The sequence below is a fragment of the Euleptes europaea genome, chromosome 1, assembly GCF_029931775.1.
Source record: "Euleptes europaea isolate rEulEur1 chromosome 1, rEulEur1.hap1, whole genome shotgun sequence".
Classification (NCBI taxonomy): domain Eukaryota; kingdom Metazoa; phylum Chordata; class Lepidosauria; order Squamata; family Sphaerodactylidae; genus Euleptes; species Euleptes europaea.
Window position 1 is genome coordinate 87165914 of NC_079312.1, and position 24409 is coordinate 87190322.

Below are 24409 nucleotides of genomic sequence, written 5' to 3' on the forward strand. Positions count from 1 at the left end.
TACACTCCCCCAGTTAGAAGCAATGATGGCATATATGCAGTTGCCGGATTTTTTTAAAAAAAAGATTTTGGGTTGCAATAGCAATGCAAAATACTGCTTGGAAACATGGCAGTGACAACCACGTGGAATAAGAAAGGAAGGGGAAGCCAGCTCTGGCTAGCTTCCCTCCTCTACCCACCTGTTTCTCTCTTCCTTCACTGCACTAGCTCTGGGTTGTCTCCTCCCAGCCACCTGCTTCTCTGCCCTTTCAATGCAGCATCAGGATGGAGAGCTCAGCAGAGTGGGGGACCAAAGCCGGCATGGGGGAGAAGAAGACACGCAGGCAAAGGAAGGGAAGGAAGACAAAGCACAAATATGGGCAGTAGGTGGGAAGTGAAAGAAGGCAAGCCGGGGACAGCTGCATGGAAGCACCCAATGGGGGATACAAACTGGAGGCATTGGCTGCGGCAGGAAGAGGGCAAGGGGGATATTCCTCAGGAGTCCCCACTTGTTATGTGTTAACTGATGCTATTAATTTTTGAATTTGAATTTGAGATTAATTTTTTGATATAATTATGACATGAATGAACGTGGGTTTTTCACTTAGTTGTCCACCACAGATTCCTCCCAAAGTTATTTTAAAGCTTTTGGGTATTCACTTAAGTTTCAGTGTGCTGCAATGGACAATCACGTTAGCAGCCTTGAACCTTGCTTAGCGATGAAGTGGTCAGGGAGCTCTTACTTATCTCTATTGTTGTTGCTATCATCAGTTATATATGTAGTTCTGAACATGGCTCTGTATCATGGCCATATACAGAGATGGATTTTCCTACAGACCTGGGGGAGCCCACAGGTTTGCAGATAATTAAAAAATAGATGCTGGGGGGAGTTAAAAATGCCAACAAAATCTTGTGCAATCACAATCAGCACTGTGGGGTTGCCTAGTAACCAAGGTGCAACCACAGCAAGACAGAAGGTTAGAGAAAAGTAACAGCATCAGTGGCTGGGAAAGAGAGACAGTGAGGAATGGGGAGAACAGAGAAAGTGGGGGAGAAAGCCTGGGAAAAGAGTATAAGCAAAAAACTGGACAGGGAAAGAAAGTAGAGAAAAAGTGGGAGGGAGAGAAAGAAAAACAGGCTGGGGGAAGAAAGTGGAGAAAGCTGGGAAGAGGGAAGGGGGGCACTGGGGGATAGGATTTCCTTCTCCCACAAGTCTTACAGGACCCAGCTTGCTATTATATAATCACCACCTACTGCAATTCTTGGCAGATGGGAAATATTAACTACCCATGTGTCTGTCATTTATTTTGCCGAAATAATTATTATACCCTTAAAGACAAAATATTCATGGATTTCTTTTTAAAAGCTTCACTCCCTGAGTCCTAAAAACCAAAGAAGTATGAGGGCTGAATAAATATGCCGCCCTCATGCTGTCTGAATAAAATAGCATACAGATGGGAGCCCTCAACCATCCATGTTGGCAGTTGGGCCGAAGGGCGGGGGAGAATTTGCAGACTCATCCATGCATTGTGAGAGCCCAAATCAAGCCCCCACCTAAAGATTTTTTAAATGGTGAACTACTTTTTCACATTTTAGGATCTGTGTTTAGATTTATTTTTTTATTTGCATTCTTTATAGTCCACCTTTCTCACTTGGACTCAAGACAGATTACACAGAATGAGTCAGTCCAATCAACAAGATGGGACATTCAATAAACAATGAAACAGGATTTGGGTTGTAGACCCAATCAGAAGTCTAAAAACAGAACAGAAGCAAGGCATCAGTGTTAATATGATACATTAAATGATACAAAATCACACAATAGGATCCAATTCACAGAGAACTATACACAGTATTGCAGACCACAGTCCCCAATAATTTATCCAGATAACTTTGTGATGCCTTTTTGTACCGTGCTACCCTGTTGCCTGCGTAGAAAAGCCACCTTGAATAATTCTGTTTTGCATAGATTTAGATCAAAAGTTCCTTTAGATCATGAGCAGAAGAATCAGTCTATGGAGTTGTGGGGTGGGAGATGTAAAAGGCCTCAGAGAGCATGCACCCTGACAAGCCTTCCTGGATTCTCCCACTCCCCTCCAAGGCTTCCTTGAAACTGTGAAGGGGAATGTGCTCTTGAAGTTCCAAGGACCATGGATGTATCCAAATGCTGTCTGGGGTGAAAAGAGCATGCCCTCCCCTCTTGTTTTATGACTTTGGACTTTTTTATACCTACTCATCTCTTAGTGATGGTGATAGTATTGCTGCCTGCAGGGGCACTGTGGAGATGAGGCATTGCCTCTTATGTCAGTGTATCCATGCTCTCTAGAGAACAGGTGGGTACATCGTATCATATTATATTCCCAATATTCTGCCACAAGGTATACTATAGTGCTTGTTTCCATACTATCTGTTTTGTACTGAATCGCTTTCATTTGGTCATACAGTAATTTCGAAGAATGAAGGTGACATTGTTGCTAAATGATTACAAACAGGTGTTTAATGTGTTGTCTTCCTGTCTTTATTCTTTTTGTGGCAATATTTTGTTCTTTGAACAGAATAGCACTTTTAGTTTGTCCAGCGTGGTGTAGTAAAGTGATATTGGTGCAACTAGACAAAGAAGAGATTGGTTGGTGATATGGCTGTGCTGCCTGTGATAGAACTCTTCTGGTTTTAATTTTTTTTTTAAAAAAAAAAATTGTTCTGACACACACCAATCCTCACTATCTCTGTTGAGACTTATATCTTGTTAAATCACTGTTGCCACTAATTATGATGGATTCCTTTATTTTCTATAAAAGCTCAGAAATATATGGCAAAAAAGAGGGTTTTTTGAAGTACAACTTAAAAATAGTTTTATTTGTCTCATTTTAGAGGATTTAAAAGTCAGGTTAGCAAAGCTTCACAACAAGAAGGGGGTTTGTAACAGAATAACAGAATTGTGGAACTTGAGATGGTTATGTTCAAGTGATATATTATAATTCCAAATGTTTCAAAATGGTTCACATACAAGTGTTTAAATTTTTATTTTCTACTGAGAGTGATTTCTCTTGGCAGTCACTGGTTTGTTTCTTAAACTTAAACTTTTGCACGGTTGTTCTTTAGTTGGAGGAGTTAGGAACATTAACACATTTCCCCAGTTTCTCCTTTAAACTACCAGATCTATTTCCCATTAAATTCTTCGGGATCACTCTATCAACCTTAGAGCTATGTCCCTAGATAACTGGTTATGGATCCTTCCTGATCCAAAACCCAAAAGTGTTCCTTTTCACTCCAGAAAAGAATCCTCCACCAGGCAGCTTGCAGCTCATACCACTGTCTCCAAGCTCTGTCTGTTAAGTTCTCCCTCAGTCAACTGTCAGTTCTCAACTGTCAGAACTCTCCAACTGCCATTCTCAGAATTCTATTCAAACTTCCTGTCAATCATGGGGTTCTATGACCTGGACAACTCTTTACAATGCAGCTGTCTGTCAAACTGCCATTTTTAAAAGGGCTGCAAAATGGTTCTGCTGCTCCCATTTTATTTAAACAGCTGTGACTGTAACAGAAAACAAGATCAGCAAATTCAGTAGGTTTAGGTTTGCAGGCTAAAACAGCAACACCATTTTAAAACCTGGCAAAGGAATGTAATACATAATTTTAAAAAATGAACCTGCTTGGAATTGACAGAAACAACAGATGGGTGAAACTGCCTGAAACTACCAAGAATGTAACAAAAGCAAAATTCTAATCAAGTTCAGCCACGTGAACTTGATTAGAATATTGTCCTTTTTTTTTAAAGGACTTTGGCAGCTGTTCCTAAAGGTTTACATATATGCAAAATGATGGGGAAGGTCCTTACAGTATTAAGCTACTGTTGAGAATGACAGTGTAGCGGGAACAGGAATCTAGCAAGCAGGCAGTCTTCCTCTCTGGCTTCCTGGTGACAAAATGAACAAGCTCTGTAGCATGTCATCCATCTTTGCCAAGGCTATGGGGATGGGCATTTCACAGAACTATTAATAATCCTGAAATATTAGCTATAAAAGACACAGGTAGTCTAAGCTAACAGTGTGATCCTAAACAGAGTTAGGCCAGTCTAAACCCATCGTACTTGGACTACTGCAACTCTGCATAGGATTGCATTGCTAATTACTTGTCGTTCAGTGAGAGCAGATGGTGTCATTTAGACAGAACTATATGCTCTTGAGTGGAGTGCTTTGCTGTTCTTTAAGAATACATGTTGAGAATAGATGAGGAAAAGAAATACATAGCAGCTTCCAGCTTAGACTGTGATAATTATTTCTTCTCTCCTTTATCTTTCTATCCCCCCAAGTAATTTTTATTCTGTTCCCCCTTGCTTCTTTTCTCAGGCTCATCTTAGTCTCTCCATAGAACCAAAAGCTCATCCTCAAGAAACATGGAGCTATATTTTTCCAACAAACACCCTTGTTTTTGATGGGGATCCTTTTAACCTCACAAAAATAAGATTCATATACAGATTTCTTCAGTTATGTACTGCTGGAGCACCTATGTATATTACTGTCAGGGAATCTAGACAAGGAAGGAGCACCATTGAAGTCCCTGCCTCCCCAAAAACCCCTCTCCTCAGGTTCCACCCCAAAAACCTCCTGCCGGTGGCGAAGAGGGACCTGGCAAACCTACTTATACTGAATCAGACCATTGGCCCATCAAAGTCAGTACTTTCTTCTCATCCTAGCAGCGGCTCTCCAGGGTTTTAGGTAGTGGTCTTTCACATCACCTACCACCTGATCCTTTTAGCTGCAGGTGACAGGGATTAATAGGGTTGCCAGGTGCCCGCTGGTGGTGGGCAAACCCCCGGCAATTTACGCCTCTGCCCGCCGACCACCGGAGGGTCGGTGGGCAAACGTGCATGCGCCACTTCCAGTTTAGAACTGGAAGTTCAGCCTCACAAGGGGCCTTATACCTCTTAGTTTGAGTGGTAAAGGGCCGCTTTACCACTCAAACTAAGATGTAAAGGCCCTTTGCGAGGCTGAACATCCAGTTCTAAACCGTAAGTGACACGTGTGCGTTGGCACGTGTGCGCATGTGTGCACACAGACATACACTTTACGAAAACAACCTCCCGCCGGAGGAGAGGAGGGACCTAGCAACCCTAGGGATTAACCATGGAACTTTCTGCATGCCAAGCAGATGGTCTACCACTAAGCCACAGCCCCTTCCTTCCTTCCTTGGAAGTGGACCTGGTTTGCTGTTGGGTTAGACTTGATTTATAGGTAAGGGAAATCCTTCAGTAGCACCTGGTGGCTTGGTGGGAGGTAAGAAGCCATTCTTGGGCCTAGCAGGCATTTACCAGCTTTCCTCTCAGTTTTGACCAGAAGTCAGCCTAAAAGGCAGTCATTGATCACCTCCTGATTTCTGGTTACCTCAGTCTGTATTGCAGAGTTGGACTGCAAAGCATGGTAAACAAGTCAAGCTCACAATTCGTAGAATTAAGTCTGTACATAGCATAACATGGTCTATATAGCCTCAATGTCCTTAAGCCTTTAACTGGGCTGTGTGGATGGTAGAATGCAGTAGTAAGTACTGAACACGTGCATTGAATTCTATTCTTCACAACAGTCCTTTCCCATTAAAAATAGACACCAGTTCTTTGCATGCCCAATGGACATAGCATAACCTTGCCCTTAGACTGTTCATCTTACAAGTTTGTTTCTCTGATCAATATGTCTGCCGGTGGGTCTGGGACAAGTGTTAGAATTTGAATTTAATTATACTTGGCAGTTTTAGTGGTATTTCTTTCACTCCCTTCCTAAATTTTTAACTAGTAGCAGTCATCCATTCACAAGTGCTTGTGATGGACTTTTTTTTTTTGCCGTCAAGTCACAGCTGACTTATGGTGACCCTGGTAGGGTTTTCAAGACAAGAGAACAGAGGTGGTTTGCCATTGCCTGCCTCCACGTCACAACCCTGGTACTCCTTGGAGGTCTCCCATACTTGCCAGGGTTGGCCCTGTTTAGCTTCTGAGATCTGATGAGATCAGGCTAGCCTGGGCCGTCCAGGTCAGGGCTGTGATGGATTAGTGGGTCCTAAATACTCATTATAGAAATCGCTGTCCAGTGGATTACATTTGGTAAGTTTATTTACTGAGAAAGTGTATATGCCACCTCTCCAGAGAGCTGCTGGGTGCATAGATAGAAATGTGCTAGTATCTAGGTAGATGTGCATGTGAGAGAGGAGTGGGGCGCTTTGAGAAAAGTAATACGGCTTTTGTATTAGCTGACTACTTTAAATCTAGATTCCCCCGCATCTTTCCATTATTCACTTGCCATCAGATTCTGAGGCCTTTGTTTCAAGCCACATGTGCAGTACCCAGAAATCATTAGCTATATGTATTCATAGGCAAAAGCTTCCCTGCTGCCCTGTCATGCTTCACAGTGACACCAGCTATTGTTTGGATAAAGAGGGATTCCCTCTGCCTCTTCCCGCCTACCACCTCCAGATAACTGCAGATCCTGCTAAGGACATGGTGACATTCTGTATTTAACACCTTTGAGACTCCCCCCTTTTCTCTATGCATTTTGATTTTTAAAATGCACAGATCCCCCCCCCCAGTTTTTAAAGATGTACAAACTTCTTGGGATATTGAAGTATAGCTTATCACAGCAAGGGGGGTGCATTTTCTGTTTGGGAAAGAAATCTCTTTCAGAAGCTTAAGCCTTGTACTAGATATTCCTGCTACACTCCGGTTAGAGATGTCAATAGCCACCACTGAGTGCCAGGGTGATTCAGTCATGAATCATTTTTTGTGGCTGATCCAGACATTTACCTTTGGAGAGATACTTAAGTTTCTCCTGTGGCTGCAAACACAGGAAAATGTGATATGTGGGTGGGTAATAAATAGGTCTGACTAAGTGCCATTATGTAAAATCTGGAATTCCAAACTCGGCACAGAATTGCACAATCATTATGGCATTATACCAGTGTTTTAGCTGTTCACAAATATTTTATACATCCGCGAAAAGAAGTTTTTGCAGCAACAACTACACCGCCAAAGCAATAGATTTGCTGACCCTAAAATCACATCATGTTCCCTCTTTTCTAATGACCTATTGCAGTCTGTAAGAGCAATGGAGACCTTTGCACTACGTTCATACTACACAGGCACTGAGAAGCGTTTTACAACTGGGACATATTATAATCTATTTTGGATAGCATAGGGCAGAAATCTAAACCAAGACATTATGGATGCTCACCCAAAAAAACAGCCTGGAGTGTCACCCAAGCCCAACGTGATGACTTTTTGAATACATTTTGAGATCTTTTCATGTGGGGTAGGCTCATATCTGGAAAGATAATTTCTCTTGTTTTCTGTCTTAGTCCAACATCTGTATCTTCGTAAGTGATGCTTTCTTGTAGTATCATAATTTGGATTTTTAAAATTGGGACATCTCAAACAGGCAGGGATGTTTTAGTGTTTCAGGAAGCTTTTACGTCTATATGGGCACTTTGGATTGAACTGAAAGGTGCCTTATGACTAATGCAGGAAGTTGCAACAAAAATAAATCAGCACTGCGAGTATTGAATTAATGTGCCAAGACTGTGGAACACAGAGGATCCATAGTGACACCAGTGAAGTAGCAAATCAAATACTTTATATGGTAGTGGAGGAATTCCCTTTCATGGACCACAGTCATTCCTTCAGTGATGCTTTGTATGAACTACTCCATTTATAATATAACTTGACTTTTCAACATCTCAGGTGGCATTTGCTCTCAGTGCCCCTTTCAGACTGGCCTTGCCTAAGACAGATACCAGATGTTACATTCCCACCATCTGCTTCTTCTGTTCTGTACCCACCCATACCCAGCCACCCACATCACATGGGTAGCTGTGGCCTAGATCACATGGGTACTTTTCAGAACATCTCCTCCTTATACTTGTGTGATCTGTGCTACCTATATAATAAAAATATCCTACACAATTGATGCAATGTAGGAGCCAACTATAGGACAGCAGTTTTGTGGTGCCAATTATTCAGAAAACTCAATGTATAAGTTGGGCTTTTGGCTATAATGTGTGTGTTTATTGAATAGATATATGCAATATAACCATGTGGGAGCACTGCAGAGGTGCACAGTTGCCGGGAACAGGATACATATGCAAATACACAGCATTGCTAATACTATATTAGCTGTTTACTTGCTCAGGTAGATGCAGACCAGCAGGAATCTGTAAGGATGTTTTTGTTTCGCATATGCTGCATATACTGTATGAAGCTAAATAAGCTATTTTATAATTTTGAGGTTTATGAAGGCAAATTCAGAAAGGGTAGCATATTAATTAACACTGTTCAAAGCACTGGCATTGTTTAGAATGCCTTGTTAGTCAAGAATGATTAATCCAGATTGGAACAATGGCAATGGAGGGCAATTGAAAAACTGCTTGGGTAAAAAACAACAACCCACCTCTCTTATAAGTGGAGCTTGAAAAAAGCCATGCCTCCTTTGTCTTGCGATTGAAAATGCGGAGGGGGATAACTATGTACTCCACAGGGAAAGAAGTATTTACTGTAAAGCTGTAAATCTGAAAAGCTACAGGAAGTACCTCTCAAAATGGCATGAACAGTACTCAGGGATTGGTGAGAAGTTCCTTGCCTTCTTCCATCCATGATTTCTCCTTTACAAAAACCATGGAGTGTTTCCTTGACCTCCATCTTATGAATATTCTGTAAGGAAAAAAAATCTCCCCACATCACTCTTACTTGAGGCTCTGACCCCTTTTTATTTGATACCTGTGGGAAAATTCTAATTAAAAAAATGTTTTGGAAGGCCCAGTATTGCAGAATGTGAAAAATGCCTCGATTCAAAGGTCCTGGACACCTAGCTCTGGCTCAGTTGTAGAACATCTTTGTATGTAGAAGGTCTCCAATCCTTGGAACCTCCAATTTAAAAGGATCAGGTAGTAGGTGGTTTGAAATACTCAAAGAGCTGCTGCCACTTAGAGTAGACATCACTGACCTTGACAGACCAATGGTTAGGGTTGCCAGGTCCCTCTTCGCTACAGTCGCTACAGTAATAGGGAATATGATGGCATGAATTAACTTGATCTTGGTGGTCAGTGACACATCCTTACACTTCAGAATCTTTTCTATCTCCTTCGTGGCTGCCCTTCCCAGTCTCAATCGCCTTATAGTGCCTGCAATCACGCTTTATATTTTCAGGTACTCTGAAAACATCTTTGGAGCACACCTAAACATGTTGTGTATAGTATATCTCTTAAAAGCAATCAGACCCCAGAGCTACTTAATATTTCTGCCAAATCTGTATTTATTATTTTTTTAATTTATCATATTTGTAGTCTGTCCTCCCCAGCAAGCTGGCTCAAGCCGGCTGTCAGACTCATTTAGACTAGCATCTACTAACTTTTTCTTGTACCTTTCCTCTTCTAAGATGAGCTGAAACTCTCCCAACCTTCTCATCCTTACTAACTGCTGCTATTATTTTGATGTCATTTCACTGCGGTAACAGATTGTAATGGCACAAGCAGAAGGAGAGGTTGTGCTGGGAAAGGAGACATTTATTTAGAACCCCAGTCTGTACGACAGGAGGTGAAGAACTGCAAGGAAAGGTTCCATTTTTATAACTGCCTGGCTTTATTTTTGCCTTAAGTTGGTCTGAGTATCTATCAGACTCGCATGAACTAAGACCTCCTTAACACAGGTACAACTTGGGGCTTCAGGGGTACTGCCACCTCTAGGTTTCCTGCATGCCAGTCCCAGTATATGTAAAGTCTTTGGCCCATAACCTTTGTGGCTAACAGCCATCCAGGTAATGCACCTTCCTGCCAGGGTATCAACAATGCAATTGTTAACTATGTCAGAACCATCCACATGGGCAGACGACTTTACGTGTAATGGGAGTGACATCGAAACACCAGTAGAAGGGAGCAATTGCGGTGTTTGAGGAACTTGTCAAGGGAGCCCTTATCTTATTTTGTGACATAAAGATACCCTGTACTTTTATCAGGCTCTAAGTTTTATACTGCCCTGACATGGGTGGCCAAGCTAGCCTGATCTTGTCAAATCTTGAAAGTTAAATAGGGTCAGCCCTGGGAGACCGCTATGGAGTGCCGTAAATTGGCTGTAAATCGACAGCACTTTCCACCATATTTTATACTACCTGCTATTCTGAGTCATTCATAGATCTGTGTTTCTCTGTACAATGGTAAAGTCCAATAACCATCTGTCACAACAATTCTAATCAATATATCTAATTCTGAACAATGGTCCCAGAATTTGCATTAAGCAATCCACACTTTTTTTCATGTCTGAGGGAAGCCCCAGGTGTGTAGAAAAATATGAAATGTTTAAAAAATACATTGGGGGTTAAAAAAACATAATCATAGAAGCCATAGGGAGCCAGTGTGGTGTAGTGGTTAAGACTGGTGGTTTGGAGTGGTGGACTGTGATCTGAAGATCTGGGTTTGATTCCTCACTCTTCCACATGAGTGGCAAAGGCTAATCTGGTGAACTGGATTTGTTTCCCCATTCCTCCACATGAAGCCAGTTGGGTAACCTTGGGCTAGTCACAGCTCTCTCAGTCCCACCTATCTCACAGGGTGTCTGTTGTGGGGAGGGGGAGGGAAAGTGATTGTAAGCCAGTTTGATTCTTCCTTAAGTGGTAGAGAAAGTCAGCATATAAAAACCAACTCCTCCTCCTCCTCTTCTCCTCCTCCTTTGCTACTGAGCTCTTGAAATACTATGCTGTAAGACTTGGTGGCCATTTTGGGTGCTGCTAGGCAAACCCCAATAATAATGCCAAGGTTCCCAAGGGAAAAGGATGTGCGAGAGAGAAACTAAGAAAGGAAAAAGATAGGAGGAAAGGAAGATAAAGCTTGAAGGTGAAGGAGCAAGAAAGAGAAAAAGGAAATCCTGAAGATAGGTGGTGGATTGGTGAGTGAATGAATCAATGAATGAGGGGGGCAGAGGGTACCAGAGGAAGAAACAGAAACAGGTAGGTTGAAGGAAGTGAGGGAGAGAAGGAAAGATCAGAGGTTGCCAGAGGGAGGGAAAGCTGAAAATGTGTGTGTGTGTGGGAAGACAGAAAGAGAAAAACAATAATTGCTAACATGGTACTCAAATTCATGCTTGCTAGTATTCTTTAGATAATTTGCCAGTTACATTGGGGTGTGCAATAGGTAAGTGGGTGGGAGAGAGGGGAAGGCTGCAGATACTGCTGTGGGGGGAGGGAGCAAAGAGGAAAAGCAAGAGGAAGAGAGGAAATGGGAAAATGAGACTCCCCCCAAGCTGGATACTCCCTGACTACTTCTTTAGGGAAATGATTAGTGGTATTGGGGAGCCTATGTGTCAAGAACTGAGTAGTTCCCCCAAATTTAGGCTTGGATTCTATGCCTTCCTTCAGTTTGTACAAAGCCGTTTTGCTTTGTGGGAGTGCTCCTTGGCTGTGGGGTAGGTTCCTCCAGCACTAGGAGCTTCTTTTCACTCAAGCCCAGTGTAATTCAATGAGTTGAAAACCTCTAGCACTAGAGGAAAGTGCACTGCTCTGCAGCAGAGGCCCACCTCCACAATGGACTAAGAAAGGCACAAGTAGAAGCAAGGCGTAGGATCCAAGTCCTGGATTCCTGAACATATTCTGGTACATATAACACGTCTGATGTCAGGTTTGACCTCTGACTGCATGACACACATTTAGTTGTGAACTGACTTCAAGTTACTATTACTAGACATTTCTCATGTGGTATTTCTGAATGTGTTTGAATATGTTGCTGTGATCTTCACAACGTGAGTTGTGTCACTGGTGACCAAGATCAGGATAATTCATACCATAGTATTCCCTATTGCTACGCATGGGAGTGAAAGTTGGACGATGAAGAAAGCTAACAGGAAGAAAGTTGATTAATTTTAAATGTGCTGTTGGAGGAGAGTTTTACTGATACACCGGACAGCCAAAAAAGCAAATAAGTATGTTCTAGATCAAATCAAACCTGAACTCTCCTTAGAAGCTAAAATGACCAAACTGAGGCTATTGTACTTTGGTCACATTATGAAAAGACAAGACTCACTGGAAAAGACAATAATGCTGGGAAAAGGTGAAGGCTGCAGGAAAAGAGGAAGACCCAACATGAGATGGATTGACTCAATGGAGGAAGCTACAGCCTTCCCTTTGCAAGACCTGAGCAAGGCTGTTAATGATAGGACATTTTTGAGGTTTTGAAGGAGGTGAGCAAGTATAAAGTGATGCATATTGGGGCAAAAAATTCCAACTTCACATATACGCTAATGGGATGTGGGCTGGCAGTGACACACCAAGAACAGGATCTTCGGTTGGTAGTAGATAGCTCGATGAAGATGTCAACCCAGTGTGCGGCTGCTGTGAAAAATGCAAATTCCATGCTGGCCATAATTAGACAAAGAATACAGAATAAAATTGCTGCTCTCATATTACCCTTATACAAATCAATGGTGAGACCACACTTGGAATACTATGTACAGTTCTGGTCACCACACCTAAATAAGGATATTGCAGAGTTTGAGAAGGTGCAGAAAAGAGCAACCAACATGATCAGGGGGCTAGAGCAACTGCCCTATGAGGAGCAGTTAAAACGCTTAGTTAGGGCTGTTTAGCTTGGAAAGAAGGCAGTTAAGGGGAGACATGACAGAGGTCTATAAAATTATGAATGGTATTGGATAGAGTGGACAGGGAGAAGCTTTTCTCCCTCTCTCATAATACTAGAACTTGGGGTCATCTGCTGAAGCTGGAGGGTGAGAGATTCAAAACAGATTAAAGGAAATATTTCTTCACACAACAGATAATGAAATTGTGGAACTCCCTGCCCCAGGATGTGGTGATGGCTGCCAACTTGGAAGGCTTTAAGAGGACAGTGGACAAATTCATGGAGGGGACAGCTATCCATGGCTATTAGTCAAAATAAATACTGGTCATGATGCATACCTGTTGTCTCTAGTATCAGAGGAGCATGCCTATTATATTAGGTGCTGCAGAACACAGGCAGGATGCTTCTGCAGTCGTCTTGTTTGTGGGCTTCCTAGAGGCACCTGGTTGGCCACTGTGTGAACAGACTGCTGGACTTGATGGGCCTTGGTCTGATCCAGCAGGGCCTTTCTTATGTTCTTATGTTCAGATTAATTTGTAGGGTAGTCATAAGTTGGAAGAAAGCGGCATCGCTGTGCCGATTTATCATCAAATTGAGTGTTAAATTGGCTGTGGTGATGTGGCGCTTCTGGAAATAAAACCAGAAATGACATCCTTGCAGGTGCACAGGTGTGCTGCACATAGCCACCGCTCCAGAGCAGGGCAGCTGGGTGGATTGGCAGGCAATTGCCTGCCAACACCACCCACCTGGCAACCTAGAGAGGGAAGTCATCTCAGGTGTACTGAGTGATCCCTAAGTAAGGTTGAGGAGAATTAGTCTCTAGAGTCCTGAGCAATCCTAATCCAGTTTAGGTGTTAAACTGGTGAAGAGTGTCGTGTAGTTCCTTACTCCAGAAACTGAAACTAGAGTGTGTTTTAAACTCAGCTCCAGTGAAATCTAAACAAGAAACTGACCAACAAAAACAAGCCTCTCAGTGAAAACAAAGATCTAGCATCCTGAGGTGAATTTATCCATACCATCTAGAAGATGTTCTCATCACTGCTTCATATGTTCCAGAAAAAGGGCAACACTGAAAAAAGTTCCTGGGTTTGTGCCTTGCTGTGCTTTGGAAAAACCATTAGACTTACGCAAGAACACTCTGTGGCCCATTAAGCTTTCAATCATATGTTCTTTGTTCTATTTCCCCAGTCTAACATATTAAACAATTTAGGACTGTGTGGACTTTGTGTGAATAGTTAGGATTAGAAGAGGTGAACATTAGACTTTACCGAGTCACTTGGATCAGTGGTACATTCAGCCTTATCTCCAGCAGTGGGTGCAAAGGGCAAAAGAAGGGCTCTCCTGTTATCTGTCAGATTTCAGGACTTCTCAGGCATGAAGGTAAGAGTTTTGGCCTTCTTGATGGGCAGCTTTGATATTGCTGCCTTTCATGAATATCTCTGTTCTTACTTGACTACTACTTGTTCTTCATTTTAGGTTACAGTCTAGCTCCAGATCCCATAGTAACCAAGTACCACACATGAATCAGTTGCACGCTGAGAAAGAAGAAAACGCTTTCATCCAGTCTGAAACTCTCAACAGGTGTCCCGCAGTGCATCCTGTCCATCTTTGTCCATGCTGTTTGTGATTTTTCCAAAACATTCATGTTGCTCAAATAGCTGGCAGTGTTAAAGGAAGGCACAGAAGATAGGAACAGAGGGGTGGAGTGGGAGGAGAAATTTCTCTGTCATTTTGCTCCCTGGCTGTTGAGGTCAAAGGAAAAGCTTGCTGCTCACTCTTTACACAAAAAGCCAGCACCGAAGAGTGAGATCTCACCTGCCAATTTCAATTAAAGAACATGCACTGCCTCTTCCTTACAACAACCCACAATAAAACCCTACTTTGCCCTTCATGCTGAGAGCTTGCTGTGCTTCATCATGGAGTAGATTGTACTGGCCTGTGATTGCTCCAAACATGTTGTTGGGAAGACTGCTTGGGGTGTGAGGGAGGGAGAAGCCTTTTCCAGCTAGGGGAATCAACCAAGGACAGCTCTTAGGGTTGCCAGCTCCAGGTTGGGAAATACCTGGAGATTCTGGGGGTGGAGCCTGAGAAAGGTAGGGCTTGGGGAGGGGAGGGACTACAGTAGGGTACAATGCCATAGAGTCCAGCTTCCAAAGCAGCCATTTTCACCAGATGAACTGATCTCTGTCACCTGGAGATCAGTTGTAATCCCAGGAGATCTCCAGCCACCACCTGGAGGTTGGCAACCCTAGCAACTAACCTGCATGATTCCATTCCACGCATACAATCTCAAGATTAATGATATAAGAACGTCTTATTTCTAAAATGCCACAATTAAATGGTATCATGGTGATGGGTCTCCAGCTTGAACTAGACCCCTTTTTTTTTTGCCAAATTGTGCCATCTCTCTGCCATCAGGTTTATTCCCAGATAGTTGAGAGAGTGATAATAATTCTGACATAATTGCCAGTATTTTCACAGCTGCCTCAAATGACACAAGACAAAAGCCTTTTCTAATGCTGCTTTCCTATTCTCCACAACATTTGTCAGATAAAATAGGAACATTTGTTCCTACACTAGGTGAGAGAATAGCTACTCATGGTGGAGTACACAGTGAGTGGTATAAACAAGCTGCTTCCCTCAGTGGTAGGTGACACATCCCACATGGGAAATTTTAGAGACCTGACATTCATTTGTATTTCATTACCACCTAGGAATTTTTTTTGTTAAAAAAAAATAGCCACTACAGATATTGCTGCAGGCCACATTATTTGATTGTCAGAATTGCAGAGTAGGTGTTTGTCAGCATGATTGGTTGATGTGGTAAACACATACAGAGATGATGATACTCTACCATCCAAAGTAGTATGGGGCTGGCTGAGCATGCCCATCCTTCTGTAATGTAAAGTTAATGTTTTCCCTTGTCCTGACATCATTACAATGGCCTTTTATGCATGGGAAGTTAGCGTTGGGTTTGCCGCTCTCTAGATGCACATTTTCCTCATCTGAATTCTTAAAACTCTATGCATGGGCGCTTTTTGCCCCAAAGAAATTCTAGGAGTACCTTGTGATCAATTATGCATCCCCAGAGAATATGTGCTGCTTTATAATTGGCTTTAGTATATTGTTTTGAAATACGTTGCCAGCCCCCCAACTGGATTCTTTCATTTGAAATGAGCCAAGTAGCCATTTTACAGCCAAAGCAGAGAAGGGTCCAGAAAACATCCCCTCCCAATCAATTTGTTTTCTGGCTACCTCAATGCAGGGGTCATAAGATCATAAAAACACTCGCACGGTCATTTCCATTTCATCATTTCATCAGTAAGAACTCGCAAATGGGAAAAAAAGGCTTTCATGCCTGTAAAAGGACACGTATGGGGGGGGGGGAATCAGCCCAGCTCTGTTCAGTCCCCAAGGTCTGAAGACCCTTGCTGTGAAAGTGACTGGGGGCGTCTTTTTTAACTGAACCAAGTAGCCATTTAACAACCAAAGCAGAGAATCACACTCAAATTGAGGACACAAGCCATTCGGGCAATTTACCATCGAGTTACCCAAATGCAGGGGTGTGTGTGTGTGAGAGAGAGAGCTTTGGGTCTTTGCCTTGGCTACTTTTGTCTTTATTTCTGTTTATATATTTAGCATTTTACCACTAAAATGGAACTCGCAAACAAACAAAATATAGGCAAGGGGGTGGCTGAAGAATGACAATGGCCATGCTGTTGGAGAAATAAGCGGCTGCATAGCTGCTGATTTCTCCAGTCTCCACTGAGATGCCTTCTGGGGGCTTCAGAGGGAGAGGTGGTTGAAGGCTGGCTAGAGAAGGAGTGGGAGGGGAAAGCGAGAATAGGGGCGTAGGGAGAGAAACCCAAAGTAAAGCCTATGCATGGAAATGGCACCAATGTGCCTCAATTTTGGCTCGATGCTGACATAAAGATCATGGCAAAACAGCATTCTGAAGCCACAGGGAAAGCATGAGGCAAGAGCAAAGTGACTTCTGAAGGTCAGAAAAATCATGCATAATTCCAACAAAGCCCCGAAGCAATCAGGAGGTGATCGCAGCACTAACTGAGCATGCATAAATGGCCAATGTGTGTTTCTCCACTTCTGATCCACATAATTGGGTGCCAGGGTGGCAGAATGATTACAATTCAAGTGATTATGTAAAGTAGTCCAAATTATGGAAGGGAGGACAAGACTAACTTGTGATGGCTTAGACCTGGGATACCCAGCTCATTCTTTACCTGCTGCTTTGGCACAAATACCAATTGCCAAGAATGTAAAAATATTTGTAAAGCGTAGCAGCCAATGAGGTTCTCCAAAAGCCAAATTGGAGGGAGAAAAGGGATATGACATGAGTGTGCCAGTGAGAGAAGGGGACCTGTTTTTGTGAGTTGTTTCTGGTTAGCTGTGAGTTGTTTCTGGTTACCACAGCAGGAGGTCCAGCCTTCCCTCTCAGTCTGAGAGGGAAGAAAATACTTCAACAAAACTGGTTCAAAAATGGGATGGGGGCACAAAAGGGAGCTGAAAAAGGAACAAAATAGGGATGCATCAGCTAGGTCCTAGAAACAGTAGTAAGAGGACAAAGTTATGTTTCCTGCCCTCTTCAGCAACTTGGGTGTCAGGTACCAGGCCACACTTTTTAGGCAACAGTGTTGTTATTTTACTCTCCTGCTGTGACTATTGTTTAGTGTCATTGGCCAATAGTGCTCAACTACAGCTCTGCTTGAAAATTAGGGTTGCCATGTCCTCCCTGGCCACTGGCAGGGGATAGCAGTTAGAGTTGCCATATCCAGGTTGGGAATCTCCTGGAGATTCTGGGATGGAGCCGGGAGATGACAGGGACTTCAGGCGGTTATAATGCAATAAAGTCCACCCACCAAAGAATCCATTTTTACAGGGGAACTGATCACTGTAGTCTGGAGATGAATTCTGTAATTCAGATCCCACTTGGGGGATGGCATCCCTATTGAAAATGGTTGCTTCCTCAGAACTGGGGGGGGGGATCACTAACCAATTGGAGGTGAGTTGTGCAAATATACAAGATGAATTTGGGGGCAGGATTAAGAGCCATGTGCATGTATAGTTTATCAAGAAAGCACTGCAATAATGAGTCTCCTACAAGTCATGTAAATGCCAAGGATTGAGGAGGATTATTTAGTGGATTACATAGCAGGTGCATGAGCTGAAATGCTAGAGAACTGAAACAGAGAAAATATAAGTTTTATATTAAGAGGTGCCTGTCAGATAGTGACATTGCACTGTGGTATAAAGTATTAGAAGCTATGTTGTCTCATAGTTGTGTGTGTGTGTGTGTATAAGGTCTGCTTCATTCTTAATACCTGTAAATGCAGCAGTTGGGCTTTGCCAGTTGTGATAATGATGATGGAACACCGCTTTCACTTGAAATGCCTGGTGTAATAAAGCACTTTAATAAATGTTTGAAGAAGAGGCATTGTGCTCCCAGGAAATTCATTTTGTGTACTAACAAGTCAATAAAATGTAGAGAAACAAGCACACAGGCTTATATTGTAAAATGCAGAGAAATGGTACAGTACAACACTTGTGACTCAGCTTGCAATTCTGATCCCAAGAAACAGACTTCAGAGTATTTTTTTTTCTCATGTTGAAAAAGGACATGTTCCTTGAGAATCTGGACTTAGTACCTTGGTTGCAAATATCCCAAGGTTCACTGATGTTGAGATATCAAGGTTGTCATCCAGGCTGTAATGAAATTAGGAAGGTCATTGTCAGTTACAGAGGGATGGCTAAAGTCAATGTCTATGGAGATTCACACTTTAAGTCCTAGTGATTTTCTTTTTCACTGCTGCTTCCATCTCGACTAGATGCAAATAGGGAGACTGGTCAGACTATAACTCCATAGTACAGCACATGTTTATCATGCATAAAGCCCCACGTTCAGCCCTCTACATCTACATTAAAAGGTTTCTTGCTGCTTTAAGTGATTCTGTTCTTTCTCCCTTTCTATTCTTCTGCTAGGAACTCCATCCTAGGACCTCTTTGTTATGCTACTCTCTCTCCTTTAAATCCCCTTTTTAATACACAGCTTTTCTATGAAGCCTTTGGCTTAACAGTTCTCATTCATACTGAAAATAAGCATAAATGAAAGTAACTGTACTGAATGCATACTGTTGTCCTGTTACCAGTGCCTCCAGTACCTTATCTACATCTGCTATTCCCCTGTGACAGATTTTAGACCATAAGATCCTTGGGAGAAGAAACTGTCTCTTTATATGACAATCTGTAAATAGCCATACAAACTGACAATACAATATACATATGTGCATAAGGGCTGAGACAAACATATGTTTTGGAGATCTGTTGCTAGTTACACTAGACATTTTTGAGCTTACTTGCATATACTCATTAAATGGACACTTTTCACATTTTGCCAAAGGAGACAATGGTACATAGGAATCTTTTGGGGGCATATTAGGCATGGCAAGGGCTTTGGATGAATTGGTCCATTGGATCCAGGAATGGCTCAAGATATAGCCTAAGCAGGGCTGCCAGCTCGGTTTAGGAAACTCTTGGAGATTTGGGGGTGGTCCTTAGGGAGGGTGGAATTCGAGATGGGTGGGTGGTAATCATTAGTAGGATTACCAGCCTCTGGGTGAGTCCTGGACATCTCCTGGAATTACAGCTGGTCTCCTGGTTCCCTCCTTAGGCTCCCTCCTTAGGGTCACCCCCAAATCTCCAAGAATTTCCTAGCCTGGAATTGGCAACCCTACTCAGCAGGGATGTGATGCCATAGACTCCAGCCTCTGAAGCTGCCATGACTTCCAGGAGAGCTGGTCTGGAAATTAACTGTAATTCAAGGAGAATTCAAAGCTCTACCTGGAGATTGGCAAGCCTAGGCCCACGATATGGGTTTTGTTTGTTTGTTTTAAATTGTATTTTTTCTATTGTTGTAAGACTCTCTGGGCTCCTTTGGAGAGAAAAGCTAGGAATAAATATTTAAGCATCATTGGAAAAAAATGATTGCCAGTAGCTCTTTCATTAGTCTTGTGAGGAATAATAACCTACCTGTTCTTTAATGTGGCCTGGTCTGAGTGCATCCACCTTCAGACATTAATTAATTAATTTATTATATTTATGTCATTTATAGTCCGCCTTGCTTATTTGGACTGAAGGCAGCTTACACAGAGTGAATCAATACAATCGACAGGATGGAGTATTCAATAAACCAGGGGTCCCCAACATGAGGTCTGTGGGCGCCATAGTGCCCACCAACATGTTTCCTGGTGCTCACCAAGTGGTTTTAGAAGATGGGCAGGGCCAGGTGGGGCTTTTCTCCAGCAAGGCTAAGTTCTGACTCGTTGTGCAGATTTTAAAAAATGTTGCTTTGGCAGAAGCTGCCTCCACAGCACAAGGAGCTTCACCGTGTGATTGAAAGCAAGCTGTAGCAGCCATTTTGTGGCTGGTTCCACCTCCTGTGGCAGCCGTTTTGTGGCTGCGTCCATCATGCTGTGTCAGAATTCCAAAGGTGCCCACAGGCTCAAAAAGATTGGGGACCCCCTGCAATAAACAATACAATAGGATTAGGGTTGTAGAACCAATCAGAAATCTAAAAACAGAACTGGAAAATATATAAGGTTATATTGTAGTGCATTGTAAGTGGTTCTGTTGTATTATGTTGTGTTGTCAATGGGATATGGTATGTATTGCTGGTTTATTGTGTAACCAGTAGTGTGAGAAAATGAAAACTTATCAAAGGTAAAAACAGAACTGAAGCAGAACGTAAGCATAAATCTTAGGATAGAGACTTTTCTGCGATGGCATCCTGTTTATGGAGTGGCCTTCTTACAGACACTCATATGGCACCCATTCTTGCTAGCTTTTGAGTGTCAGATAACGTTTTTATTCTCTTGTACCTTTGGTGGATGAATGACCTTTTTACTGTTTATTGCTATTGTCGCTGCTTTTTATTGATCTTACTGTTTTTTTATAGTTGTTTTTAGTGTTGTTTTTATTTTATTGATTTGTTTTTGTGATTTTGTTAATCACGGTAACTTACTGTGAAGGTGTTTTAAATGTAAAGGTGTTATATAAGTGCTTTATGAGCCGTGAGGTGCACAGTGGTAAGCTGCAGTACTGCAGTCCAAGCTCTGCTCACGACCTGAGTTCGATCCCAACGGAAGTTGGGTTCAGGTAGCCGGCTCAAGGTTGACTCAGCCTTCCATCCTTCTGAGGTCGGTAAAATGAGTACCCATCTTGCTGGGGGTAAAGGGAAGATGATTGGGGAAGGCACTGGCAAACCACCCTGCAAACAAAGTCTGCCTAGGAAACGTCGGGATGTGATGTCACCCCATGGGTCAGGAATGACCTGGTGCTTGCACAGGGGACCTTTACCTTTACCTTACTCATATAAGTGCTTTAAATAAACAACCAAATTATTTGTGATATACTGTGATGATAAACATGTCTAATAGTGAAGAATGGATTGTTGACCTGCTGCCAGTTGACAATGACATGCATTTGAGCCAGGGCTGTGAAGTCTGCTCCTCAAGAGTGCAATTGTTTTTTAAGGACACAAGAACAAAGAAAAAAAATTAAACTTGAATTTTTTATCACTTTATTCCCATTGGGATAGACAACAGAGCAACAAGGAACCTATCAGTAGTGTGTTCACACATCTACAGCCATTAATGGTCCGCGGGAGCTAGTTAAGCTTTTGATGTTTTGGCACCTCTGTATAGTGTGAGACTGTTGTTCCTGAGCTTCAGAGCACATTTGCAGTGTGCAGTGGGGAACAGGCAGAACAAAGCTAAGGCTGCCTCTCATTTCAAGTACCTGAAAGGGAGCAATTGTACGTAGGCTGGCATACACAGAGAAATAGGAAGTGAAGAGAAAAAGGGCATGTCTAGTGGAAAAGGCGATTGTCTGAAGCACTTTTCTACATGGTTGTGACTAATATGAATCCACACTGCATTGTAGGAGACGATTGTCTTCCACAACAATCTTGCTACTAAAGGTTTTGGGGGAAAATCAGTCTTGGTCAGCTAAGAAGAACAAGAGGCATCCTTGATTTGAAACATCCGTGTCTGTCTAGAGAACAGGTTTGCCAGCTTCCACTAGCTGTACAAATGCAAGCACCTGACCAGAGATTTTCACTCAGCTACATGCTGTTGTTGCTCTTGTTGTATGCTATACCTGCTGTTATGTAATGGCATTGGATAGGCAATCAAAGGCCATTAGTCTGACAAAAGACCTGGTCCTGGGAGAGCTGAAAACAGCTAGAAGTGGTTTGTTGACTGTGAGTCTTGAACAGAAGAGATTTGTGAGGGTCAGGGCAGGTGTTGGTAGATTGGTCTCTCTGAGGTGCTAAAAGAGGAAATTACCTGAAGAATCTGTGGGTGCAGTTTTCATGATATCTGAGAACTATTAATTCTCCATATGCTGGCTGGCTGCTTATTTGCACTTTTAGAAATAAAGGAATATTACAAAAGATCATATCTCATTGCCAAGCAACACAACTATGTAGAATTGCCCTGGAAATTTCTCACTGCTTGGGGAAATGGGGTGTACATCAGAGTATGTGGAACTGAGTAAGTGAGCTAGGAAAACTGTCTGGGGAAATTATTCAGGGACACAGGGGAAAGATAGAGTGTAAAGAAACCGATACAGGAAGTCATTCATTGGAGAGGCACAGAGATAGACAAACAGACAGAGATTTGTTTAGTAGAAGATTTTTTAAATTAAAAAGCCTCCATATTACTCTTGCCTGACTGTCAGCAAATTACAATACCCCATGAATAGGGTTGCCAACCTCCATGTACTAGCTGGAGATTTCCTGCTATTACAACTGATCTCCAGCCGATAGAGATCAATTCACCTGGAGAAAATGGCTGCTTTGGCAATTGGACTCTTATGGCATTCAAGTCCCTCCCCAAACCCCACCCTCCTCAGGCTCCACCCCCAAAACCTCCCACCGGTGGTGAAGAGGGACCTGGCAACCCTACACATGAACCAGGGCACACATAACACCATTATAAGGGGGAGAATGCAGGAGGGTAGTGCTTGCACATTACCAATGGATTATGTAAAGAAACCACAAAAGGAGCCTTGTGGCACCTAAATATGTGACACGAGACTCTTTTTCGGATTTGCTGTGACACAGCTATCCCACTGGATAATATGAAGCAGTAATCCATACTGTATTTTACATACAACAATAGTTAATAAAGCATTCACAGGAGCCTTGTGGTTCAAATAGGGTTGGCAGGTCCCTCCGGCCACTGGCAGGGGATGGGGGTGGGGATTGGTGGTGAGATCCAGGATAGTAAACTCCTGGAGATTTGGAGATGGAGCCTGGGAAGGACAGGGACCTCAGTAGGGTAAAATGCCATAGAGTCCACCTTCCAAAGCATCCATTTTCTTCAGAACTGTTCTCTGTAGTCTGGAGTTGTGCTATAATTCCAGGGGGTCCCAAGGTCGTACCTGGAGGCTGGAATCCCTAACATTGAAAAGCCAGAAAAGGAGCCCTTGGAGCTAGATTGCACAAGGACATTAAAAATTGGCAGTTCTAATATGCACTTCTCCCATTGCTGGTGTGCATGGGGGAAGAAAAGAAATGCATTTCTGAATATATAGGTATCAGGTTTTGATATGCAACCAATAGAAAAGCAGTTTTAAGTGTGTTTGTAGTGAGTTTCTGAACTGATTGATGATCATGCAGGAAGAATGGTTTCAATCACATCTCAGCCTTCTGATGCTTTACAGTGCCTATGGGATTGTGCTGTAAATCAGCAGCGGACCCAGAATCTATTAGGTATGCCTCACATCACCATTGGTACATTTCTCTAAGCAAAAGGGATAGAAACCTTGAGCCTAAAATGACCATAAGATCTTCTGCACCACTAGCATTATTGCAGTTGCCACCAGGATTATGTTATTAAATTTGGGGAAATTATTTTGTGAACAAAATGTGTATCCAAAGATATTTCTTTAAATGAAGCAGGTGTGGATTGGCCCTTTAATTTACCAAGACGTTTCCTGAGGTACTGCTGGTCTGGAAAGCTACTGTTGCCACCCAACCACTCTTCGTCCTTTGCAAGGACGACATGGTCAGTGCTGAAGTGACAGCAGCAGCTGCCAAACTCATTCCTGGGCCATTCTATTTGTGAAGAGGAGGAGACTGTGGTTATTGCAAGGACAACACTGGCATGGATACAGTGGGCACTGCTTCGCAAGGGGGGAGGGAGAAAGCAGGAGGCAGGAGGCATGCTCCTGCCTGAACTTCCATCTTTGCAAGGAGGAGGAGGCAGCCATTTTCTCATGAGGAGGGAGGTCTAGGCACAAGAAAGCCATTGCTTCTTTGGGAAGAGGAAGCAGTGGTGAGGAGACTGTATTACCTGGACTGTCCTCTTCATGATGAGAAGGTGGTGGCTATTGTGGAGGGTGTGGGACAACTGCTGCCGCCTCCTCCTCACTTCAGTCAGCCTTCATGACCAGCTTGGTAGGTTTACAAAGCTAAGCCAAACATGGACAGTTTAAGAGCTGAGTCCTCTTGGGCTGTTTTTACTTCCCAGTGTGCCCTTGAACTAAGATGAGTGAGCATGCTGTGATGCTTTGAACTGATTTGTCGACTTCTTTCCCTACAGATCACCAGAAGCTGGAACGTGAGGCTCGGATCTGCCGTCTCCTGAAGCATGCCAATATAGGTAGGCAAGGGCCTTTTTTTCCCTGTCCTTGATGGCGTAGACTAGCCTGATCTCATCAGATCTCATCAGATCTCAGAAGCTAAGAAAGGTCAGCCCTGTTTAGTACTTGGATGGGAGTCAGGCAATGGCAAACCACCTTTGTTAGTTTCTTGCCTA

At 42.9% G+C, this 24409-nt stretch overlaps 1 protein-coding gene across 2 annotated transcripts in view; it reads left to right on the forward strand.

Annotated features, from left to right (window-relative positions):
- CAMK2A (calcium/calmodulin dependent protein kinase II alpha) overlaps positions 1–24409 on the forward strand; it is a 157716-nt gene that overhangs the window by 44749 nt on the left and 88558 nt on the right. For both annotated transcript variants that reach the window (XM_056851459.1, XM_056851449.1), the window contains exon 3: positions 24194–24253. In XM_056851459.1, the coding sequence (XP_056707437.1) occupies positions 24194–24253 (60 nt within the window). The remainder of the gene's footprint in view (positions 1–24193; positions 24254–24409) is intronic.